General features: G+C 42.4%; 1 protein-coding gene and 1 long non-coding RNA gene across 3 annotated transcripts in view; one reads left to right on the top strand and one right to left on the bottom strand.

Annotated features, from left to right (window-relative positions):
- Positions 1–2,682: 2,682 nt before the first annotated feature.
- LOC107741887 (gastrula zinc finger protein XlCGF7.1-like) lies at positions 2,683–8,966 on the bottom strand. 2 transcript variants are annotated; one of them, XM_016554685.1, is made up of 4 exons: positions 8,855–8,966; positions 8,032–8,164; positions 3,701–3,996; positions 2,683–3,532 (listed from the first exon to the last, which is right to left on the bottom strand). In XM_016554685.1, the coding sequence occupies exons 2-4, from the start codon at positions 8,114–8,116 to the stop codon at positions 2,987–2,989; spliced, it is 927 nt and encodes a 308-aa protein (XP_016410171.1). In that variant the 5' UTR covers positions 8,117–8,164; positions 8,855–8,966; the 3' UTR covers positions 2,683–2,986. The 2 variants fall into 2 exon arrangements, with proteins under 2 accessions (XP_016410171.1, XP_016410170.1); XM_016554684.1 differs by having other exon boundaries at positions 2,683–3,996; positions 8,855–8,956.
- Positions 8,575–10,199, top strand: part of LOC107741888 (uncharacterized) — a 7,161-nt gene continuing 5,536 nt past the window's right edge. The window contains exon 1 of the long non-coding RNA XR_001640248.1: positions 8,575–8,586. This is a non-coding gene — a long non-coding RNA (uncharacterized LOC107741888). The remainder of the gene's footprint in view (positions 8,587–10,199) is intronic.

The following is a 10,199-nucleotide window of genomic DNA, read 5'->3' on the forward strand; positions in this document are numbered from 1 at the left end:
TACGAATCTCCTCCAGAAGTTCCCTCCAGAGATCCACTAGTGAGCAACGCCATCACAGAGAGGCTCAAAATCACTTTCCAGAACATTCTTGTATACCATTCCTGGCTGGTGGAAAAAAACTTTCTTTCTCTTTATTTATTCCTTCCCTTTCTAGCTTGTACTTATTTGTACAATGACTAAAACGTCTCGGTTACATATGTAACCCTCGTTCCCTGAAGGAGGGAACGGCGACGTCATGTCGGATGACCGACAAATTGGGATCTCGTTTAGAGAGACCAATCCACTTCGAGAGTAAACTATACGAGCCAATGCACATTGGCATGCGATTATTGCGTCTAGCTGCCGCTGATCACAGCGTGAGTATAAATAGGAAGCAGGTGCAGCGCATATTCAGGTTTTCACTGAGGAGCCGAGCCGGTGACCTGGCCGCTCAGCGGTGGAACAGCAGCCGTGGCAACGGGACGTGATGTCTCCGTTCCCTCCTTCAGGGAATGAGGGTTACATACGTAACCGAGACGTTCCCTTTCATTCGGTCACTCTCTACGTCACGTCGGATGAACGACAAATTGGGATCCCTTCCAAAGTGCCCCTTCCAGTGTCCTGTGTAAGCCTCCTGCACCCCTTATTCTTTGGCGTAGGCTGGGGCTTACCACAAGAAGACCAGTTACTGCTGCTATGGCACAACCCACTCAGTAAGACTGGATAACACTGGGAAAAAGTGCCCATTCCACTTGGAACCGGAATGTTGCGGAAGCCCATCCTTCCCGAAGGAGGTTTCGGAAGCACTTACACATATGAACAACCGTCTAGGAGCATATGGAAGATTACAGGTGTTGATGGGGTCGCCCAGTCCGCAATTCTACAAATATCTGCCAGCAAGGCGCCACGAGCCAACGCCCAGGAGGATGTAACACTTCTAGTAGAGTGAGTTTGCTACCTGAATGCTGGTCTGAGGTCCTGAAGCTTTGCGTCCTGTCTACGTAAGTATCTCAATGCTCGGACAGGACAAAGCAAAGCTAGGGCTGGGTCTACCTCCTCCGGGGGCAGCGCTTGTAGGCTCACCACCTGATCCTTGAAGGGAGTAGTGGGAAACTTGGGCACATAGCCGGGCCGGGGCCTCAGGATTACCTGGGAGTCAGCCGGCCCAAACTCTAGGCACGAATCGTCGACTGAAAATGCATGCAGGTCCCCTAACCTCTTGATAGAGTTCAATACAAGCAGGAGCAGAGTTTTTATTGATAGAAACTTCAGCTTGACTGTCTGCAAAGGCTCAAATGGGCCCTGCTGTAGTGCTCTGAGCACTAGAGACAAGTCCTAAGAGGGTATAGAGGGGGTCGTGGTTGGCAGCAATCGTAGCCACATAGACTTCAAGGGTGGAGGCAGACAGCCTTCGCTCCAACCCCTGCTGCAGAAAGGACAGCACGACTCTGATCGGACATTTCCGGGGGTCTTCTCGGTGAGAAGAGCACCATTCGACGAACAGGTTCCACTTCAAGGCGTAAGCGTGTCTCGTAGACGGTGCTCTTGCCGAAGTGATGGTGTCAACTACCTCTTGGGGTAAGTCACCTAAAACCTCTGCGTCCCGTCCAGGGACCAGACATGAAGTTTCCAGAGGTCTGGAAGCGGGTGCCACAGGGTGCCCTGTCTCAGTAGATCAGTAGTCAGTCGATCCTTCCTCGGAGGAATCTGCCGAGGGGCTGTCACAAGGAGCATCAGTTCCGGGAACAAAGTCCGAGTGGGCCAGTAAGGCGACACGAGCGGGACCTGCTCCTCGTTCTCCCTGATCTTGCAGTGTCTGTGCAAGAAGGCTCACTGGGGGAAACATACTTGCGAAGGCCCTGCGGCCAGCTGTGTGCCAGTGCGTCCGTGCTGAGTGTTCCCTCAGCCAGAGAGTAGAACAACTGGCAATGCGACGGGAGCATAGACCACCTTGTCGGTTGATGTACGCAATGGTCGCATTGTTGTCCGCGCGGACAGCACGCGCTTGCCTCGTAATCGCCTCTTGAGACGGCTCAAGGCCAGGCATACTGCCAGCAGCTCTAGGCAATTGGTGTGCCAGTGCAGTTAGGGGCCCGTCCAAACCCCCGACACTGCAAGCCCGTCGAACGTGGCCCCCCAGCCGGTGGTGGAGGCATCTGTGTAAACCACGCCTTGCCTGGAAACCTGTTCCAGGGGACCATCCTGCACTTGAACACATTCAGGCAGTTCAACACCGACTGAGCACGTCCTTGCAAGAGGCGTACTCGACCGAATCCAACTCCATACCGAGAAGAGATACTCTGCGCCAAGGAGAGTTTGCTCTTTTCCCAGTTGACCCAAAGGCCCAACCGGCTGAGGTGCGAAAGCACCAAGTCCCTGTGTGCACACAACTGATCCTGAGACTGAGCTAGTATGAGCCAGACGTCGAGGTAGTTGAGAATGCGAACGCCCTGTTCCCCTTCTCTCAGGGGAACAAGGGCTGCCTCCGTAACTTACGTGAAAAAACAGGAGCGACAGCCCGGAGGGTAGGACCTCGTACTGATATAGTCGTCCTTCGAACGCGAACCGCAGCAATAGTATGTGGTGCGGAAGGATCGACACATTAAAGTACGCGTCCTTCGGGTCGATCGCTGCAAACCAATCTCGGGGATTCGTTGAACGGTAACCGGTGAAGGGCCCAGTTCAAGACACGCAGGTATGAAACTTGTTTTGCTCTTGTAACTGATCTAGCGATCTGTCACAACATGGCAAATAGCATGCGCACACAAACTGGTAGTGAGCAATTACTGAGATAAAGCAATTAGGAAAACTACTTACAGTTTACTAGCGAAACTGCACGGTGGAAGAATTGTCAAATTTTCATTACAACCATTAAAAAACTTGGCGGAATTTATGTGACCGTTGCACCTGTTGTTCATAAACTTTCATAACTGGTGTTTTTTACTTTTGTCTTGTGTGCTGAACTGGCCGTGAGCCTTCATGAATCTGTTTCTTTGCATGTATTTCTTTACTTACTGTTGAATGTTGAATGAACAGTGTGAATTCTCATGTGGTAGTTACAGGAGTACGCATTTGCGAAACTCTTCCCACAATACTTGCAAGAGTAAGGCTTCTCTCCAGTGTGAACTCTCATGTGGACTTTAAGGTTTTGTTTTGAAGGGAAACTCTTTCCACACTGTTGGCAGGTGTAAGGCTTCTCTCCAGTGTGAACTCTCATGTGGACTTTAAGGTTTTGTTTTGAAGGGAAACTCTTTCCACACTGTTGGCAGGTGTAAGGCTTCTCTCCAGTGTGAACTCTCATGTGGACTTTAAGGTTTTGTTTTGAAGGGAAACTCTTTCCACACTGTTGGCAGGTGTAAGGCTTCTCTCCAGTGTGAACTCTCATGTGGACTTTAAGGTTTTGTTTTGAAGGGAAACTCTTTCCACACTGTTGGCAGGTGCATGGCTTCTCTCCCGAGTGAGCTCTCATGTGATTTTTAAAGGTTACTTGTTGAGCAAAGCTCTTTCCACACTGTTGGCAGGTGAATGGCTTCTCTCCCGAGTGAGTTCTCATGTGCCTTTTAAAGGTTACTTGATGAGCAAAGCTCTTTCCACACTGTTGGCAGGTGAATGGCTTCTCTCCCGAGTGAGTTCTCATGTGATTTTGAAGGGCTGCTTTTAGAGTGAAACTCTTTCCACACTGTTGGCAGGTGAATGGCTTCTCTCCCGAGTGAGTTCTCATGTGATTTTGAAGGGCTGCTTTTTGAGTGAAACTCCTTCCACACTGTTGGCAGGTGTAAGGCTTCTCTCCAGTGTGAATTCTCATGTGCCTTTTGAAGTTTTGTTGAGCAAAGCTCTTTCCACACTGATGGCAGGTGAAAGAGCTGTTAGATTTGGTTTTCTGAGCTCTTTTTCGTATAGAAGCCGTTTTAGACTGTGTGGCTTTTTCACCAGTTATGAAATCATGGTGTTTCTCATTCTGATCTGTCTGTTCCATTTCATTCGGATCTTGATTCTCCTCTTTCAGCACCAGCTGGTCTAAAGCAAAAAAAGATAAATACAAGTTAACCACAGTTTAAAGCCACAAAGCAAAAGATGTAAAAAGCAACATAAAAGCATTTAAGGCCGGGACACACCAAGCCGACTTAAAACAACTAGCGGCCACAAAAGCCGACGGTGTTGTCTCCTTGCGTCGGCAGCATCTGGACCAAAAATCTGCGATTGAACAAACCATACAGACCACAGCCAACTGCAAACTAGCACGTGCATTCTGTGTGAGAACAATTAGCTGTCTATATCAGCAGCTATCAATAGTATGTATTTGTCATTCAAAAGGAGAAACCGAAACAAGAATATACAAGAAATATGAAACGTAAACAAAGCAGCGCTTGCTTACAATTTTGAATATTCATTCAAAAAGGAGAAACCGAAATAAGGATATACAAGATATATGAAACGTAAACAAAGCAGCGCTTGCTTACAATTTTGAATATCAGTTATGTTGATAACTTTACTCATTTTTAGCCGCTCATGTTGTTATGAATATATTCGCATACTTGGGTAAGATCACGTAACATTAGAACAGCCCCCGGTCTGCGCCGCCTTCGTTTACTTGTTTTCATCACTTTCACTTGAATTCTCGGGCACTGATTCGTTCGCTAAACTGAACTTCCAATCAAGAGTTCTCACTCTCGCCGACGGCCCTGACGCCAATTCAGTATGCTAAATTGGGCAAACTGCCGCCGACCTGGAGGTCTGCTACCCGATCTGAGTCCAACAGGTCTTGAAATATTCTTGGGTTTGGGTCTGGCTTGTAGCTAAACTAAAACTGTATGCAGTAGGCTACAATGCTTTCATAGATGCACGCATACACACATAACTGAACACAGATATCAGAAATCGCGCAGTACTTTAGTACTGTACATTTAGTTCTGGAACTAAGGCCCTAATGACTGAGATACAGCAATTAGGAAAACTTCTTACGGTTTACTAGGGAAACTGCACGGTGGAAGAAATGTCATCTTTTCATTACAACCATTAAAAAACTTGGCGGAATTCATGTGACCGTTGCACCTGTTGTTCATAAATTTTCATAACTGGCGTTTTTTACTTTTGTCTTGTGTGCTGAACTGGCCGTGAGCCTTCATGAATCTGTTTCTTTGCATGTGTTTGTTTACTGACCTTTGAATACAATCATGAAATACAGCATATTTTTAAAAAAGCTTGGCTATTCGTTGTAAAAAAAAAAAAAACAAGGTTCGGGCTTCAATTTAAAGCCCTACAGACTTCTACGCTGACAGAAACTGCTGAGGCAGCGGAGTGTGAATTCCAGTGCGACGCTTCAGTTAATGGTTATAAAGTGCAAGATAAGCTGTTAAGTAGCTAAACTAAGCATTTAATATTTAACAGCTGAAATAAACCGAAATAATCAGGGATGCAAACTAATAAACTTTTGTCTAATTTAGCCATATAAAATACCCTATATCATTTACAATGTGGTTCATGTAATTTAGATTATAACTGTCAATGTGACAAGATAAACATTAACGAACATTTTAGGCATAAAATTAATAATGAATGAGAGTATATTCTAAATGAATTAATTTGCCTAGCTTTCCTGGTACCCTTCAATAAATTCACTTGTCTAAGTAAAGGATTGATCAGTGTTTCCCACAGGATTTTGTAAGACTGTGGTGGGTGGACCTTGATGCCTCTAGGGGGTCCGGGCGCACAGCTTGTAAACAATTTCATGTAACATTACCTCAGGAAGGTCACTGAATGTCCATAAACGCGATAATTTGCTTGAAAAATAACTACAGAGAGGAGCATTTTGTCACTGTACTCTATGTTGAACTTAAAATTAAAATCAGAAAGATGTGATTGTTTTTGTAAATATGACTAATTTTATACATTGTGCATGCTTCTACTTTGCCTCATGGTTTAGTGTTAAAAGCAAACAAAAATAGCAATACATTGTAATTTCAAATCACGACACTTGTAGAATCGTAATTCTTCAAACAAGAAGAACTTCTTTTCTCAAGTAGAATAAGTGAAGGCTAATGTTATGGCAAATCTGCGCCCAGGGTTAAGTACACACTAGATCTCAGGCTAGATAAAGCATGGGTCAGATTAGGTTGGATTCTACATTTCTGACCAACTGGTGGTTTGAGCTTTAACAAAGTTGCTGTGTAAGCAACTGTAGGGAATTAATAGGGCTGGACAATTTGACCTAAAATCAAACTCTCGATTAATTTAACATTTTACCTCGATTACAATTATTGAACGATCATTTTTATTATTCACTTCATTTTGTTGTTGTTGACTGACAAGGTGGGATTTTATTTTTCTAATGAAAGAGTGCATGTCTTATCTTTGTGATTTTAACAAACTATTTATGGTTATTTATTGAATATTTAGAACAACTGAAATCAAAAAAGCACACATTGCTTAAAATGAAAACATCTTATGAAAAAACTCACATTACAGTTTTAATGTAAAAAGCCAGAATTTGCCTCAGAAGAAGACGCGCTGAGAGGAATAAGCCAGAATTTACCTCAGAAGACGACGCGCTGAGAGGAATAAGCCAGAATTTACCTCAGAAGAAGACGCGCTGAGAGGAATAAGCCAGAATTTACCTCAGAAGAAGAAGGCGGTGGCTTGATCCAGCAGAGGATATCGTTTACACAAGTCTTTTTATTATTAGCTTACTTACATTAGTTGTTATTGTGTTACTGTGACATAACTTGTACACATTTTACTAGTTAGACTTTTTATAAACTATAATTCCTGACTAAATGTATAATCAAGTGAAACATTACAAAGTATATTTCATTTATTGCATCTAAATGTCTCACGATGCCAGGATGTGTCTTTAATATTCTATAAACACACTATGAATGTTAGAGTATGAATGTTTTATGACCGCTTCACCCAACGTTCTGTGTATCACTGAGCAACACCCTTAGCAACATAATCAATAATATAGCATTAAAACCGTTCCGTGTATTATGTATTTCGGCAGAATTAACTGTTTGTTATTTATTTACGTCAACAAGCAAAACATGCACCGCTCGTACACATCTGTATTGGTGCAGAATGAGAGATACGCGTATAGCCTAGCGCATTTCACACAGGCTGCTAGTTTCACTTTAAATAAGTTGCGTATGCTTAACGTTTAAAATAAACGTTTGCGGCGAATGCTCCTATAATTTTTGTTTGTTTTATATTTACGATTTAGTTTCAATCCACATGATGCGTGTGCTGAGTGAGCGATCATGCAGCAGAAGGCCGCGCGCGCTCTCGCTCTCCTTACCGTCAAATAGCCTGTCTTTAGTAGCCTGTGCATTGTTTTACTTGTTTTTGACATATCCGACCGATATAGGATTACGAGTAGAGCAAGAGCGCAGTATCACCAAGCTTACAATTACATTTCATATTTGAAACCACCAATGAATTCTGACAACAAATATCTAATAAACATTTATTTTTTCGCTCATTAGCGTTAAAAAGCGTATTTTTCAGGCTAGAGTGCATGCGCGGTCCTAAGCGCACGTCTCAAGAGTGCTGACTGTTTCTATAGCAACCGGGGTTCTAGCAGCAGCTGCAGTGATGCGCTGACTTTACTGAATAGCGATTGGCTCTTTTCTTCCGGAGGCGTGGCTTCCTTCGATAGAATGCTGTTTAGAGCGCTGTATTTGTCCCCATTCAAAACTATACAAGTGACACGTACAGTCTCTGGTATCAGTGCATCCTGAATAGAAATGAATGGTTTTTGTTCTTCAGTTAAGCAGATATATGGTTTAACGTTACTCAAACTACTGGTTTTGTTTAGGCTCCTTCTGTTAGTTCTCCTGATTTACTGGGTGACGTCACAATAACAGACGTCCAGCACTGAAGTGGGCTCTTCCTCAGGTGCACTTAGTATTAGTCTGGTCACGTGATCTCAACATCTGTCCACCCGAGGCTCCGTGTCAAATAAAACCACTTTAATGAGGACACTTCACAAACACCATTCATTTCTGCAGAGCTGGACATTTTCAAACGAGCGAGCTGAGCTTTGAGAACGAAACCAACCTGTTTGTTCCTCAGTGTCTTCTTGTTTCAGACTGAACACTTCTTCAATCCTGAAGTCTTCAGTCTCCTCTTTAATAAACGCCATCTTTATAAGTGTGTCACGAGGCTCTCAGTCGCTTCAGCGGGAGTTTCTCTGTTTAAGATGAAGAGAACAGTGAACAGAGAGCACAATAAACCCTCTAAACTACATCTCTCCATCAGCTCCCTAGTTCAGCTCACTACTGAATCATTAGAGAAGCAACCGATTCAATCGAGTCACTGAATCATTAGAGAAGCAACCGATTCAATCGAGTCACTGAATCATTAGAGAAGCAACCGATTCAATCGAGTCTCAAAAAGCTCCGTTTCTCTTTAAGATGAAGAGAACAGTGAACAGAGAGCACAATAAACCCTCAAAACTACATCTCTCCATCAGCTCCTTAGTTTTTGATAATTATTATTGTATTTTACTCTTATTTTATGTTGTTTTATCTTGATACTTGCTTTCTTTACCTTGTTATTATTCTAAATCCCTCGTAACAGGTTCTTGATCGTTGCTAAAAGCTATCTTTCATTGTAATAAATCGATTTTTTCAATAAAAAAATACAAATAAAACTTATAAGTGAGCGTATAGTGTTTCTGATGAACTGATTCAGACGCACCGCTTCTGTTACTCGTGTGCGGACGCGTTTACTCACACTAAATAACGCTTATTAATGTTAGATAAAGCATTACAATGTTACATTCAATAGCAGATCATTAATCTTGCGTCGCTTAAACACTATATATTTGACTGAACGGGTTCTATCAGTTAAAACAGTTTAAATACTTAAACACACAGACCTCTCTTGAGCCGAATCACATCAGACGCGGGAGCGCGCGCGCAGGCTTATGACGTCACGCCGCAGAGCAGAATTAAAGTCCTCTGAAGCAGCAGCAGCTCAGTCAGAGAAACCCTGCAGCTGCTCTTACTGTGCAGCAAACATCTGATCCTAACTGTGCATTACTCATATAGCCTCATTATCAGCGTTATTTACATTTAAATAATAGACATAATCTCACCAGATTTAATCTGAACTATATAGAATTAAATGTATTATCGTGATGAGATGAAACACGAGATTTGCACAGGTTTATAAGGCCGTTTGTGGAGAACATTCTCTCACACGAGCAGGACGAACACAAATCAGACCAGATTCTGCCACAGCTGACTAAAATCTGATTCAAGACTGTTTATTTGCAGCGGTTCAACAGAGACGTTGTGTCTCTCAGACAGAAGCTCGAACAAATAAACACAATCTCATTTTACACCAGTCTTCAGAACTGAACAAACAGCTCGTTAACAAATAGCCAAAGCTTGCAACATATTCATTAATAATGAAGACTTAAAGCTCTGTGAGGAAGTAGAAAGCATAAAGAGAAGCACGCTCCTCTGCGAGCTGTTTTTACAGCAAAGATGCAGATGTGAATGCTCCTGACTTCATAACCAACATTTCTATGCTTTCTGAATGTTAACACACAGTTTTGGGGATTTATTTGCAAACATCCGCTACACATGTTGACCAGTGATATCTGCGGTAGTTTTGACCACAGCTACTTTTCTGGACAAAAGCATTAAATGAATAAGAAAGAGAGAAAGACATAATAATAATAAAACATAGCAATAACAGTACACTATATGCAGAATCCTTTTCCTGATGAATCTCTGGCATGCTTAGCATTAAATATATATATATCTATATCTCTAGATTAAAGTGGGACTGACTTTCTGCTTTCTGCTAGTAATTCAGCAGTCCATTTCATCCATTATTATTTTAACCATCATTTTTGCAATTCCTTTTGGTAATTTTCTTTCTCAAATTTAAGTAGACAAACTTTAAGTTGGCTTCAAAAAGCCTAGCTAGAAAGTTTGAAGTCGTTTTAAAAGCTTTAAGTTTGAAGGTTTTCAGTTTTAACTAGTTTGAAGTTTAAAATACTTTTAAAGTTTTAAGGTTTTGAAGACAATGCAATTTATCAGAAAAATAGATAGATAGATAGATAGATAGATAGATAGGAAATATTAAATTAGAAATTTTAGATGTAGATTAATAGATTCTATGGTGTTTCTATGTGGTTTCTATGGTGTTGCTATGCGGTTGCTAAGGTACCCGGGGTGGTTGCTAGGGTGTTGCTATGTGGTTGCTAGGGT

Source organism: Sinocyclocheilus rhinocerous, unplaced genomic scaffold (assembly GCF_001515625.1).
Source record: "Sinocyclocheilus rhinocerous isolate Xijiao unplaced genomic scaffold, SAMN03320098_v1.1 scaffold2601, whole genome shotgun sequence".
In the NCBI taxonomy this organism is placed as follows: Eukaryota; Metazoa; Chordata; class Actinopteri; order Cypriniformes; family Cyprinidae; genus Sinocyclocheilus; species Sinocyclocheilus rhinocerous.

Excerpts from the sequence above, each read along its gene's own strand:
- LOC107741887 (XM_016554684.1), bottom strand. The coding sequence starts at position 8,116 with ATGGCGTTTATTAAAGAGGAGACTGAAGACTTCAGGATTGAAGAAGTG. Across the intron at positions 3,997-8,031 it reads AGACACTGAGGAACAAACAG|ACCAGCTGGTGCTGAAAGAG; the intron begins GTTGGTTTCGTT and ends TTTTTGCTTTAG.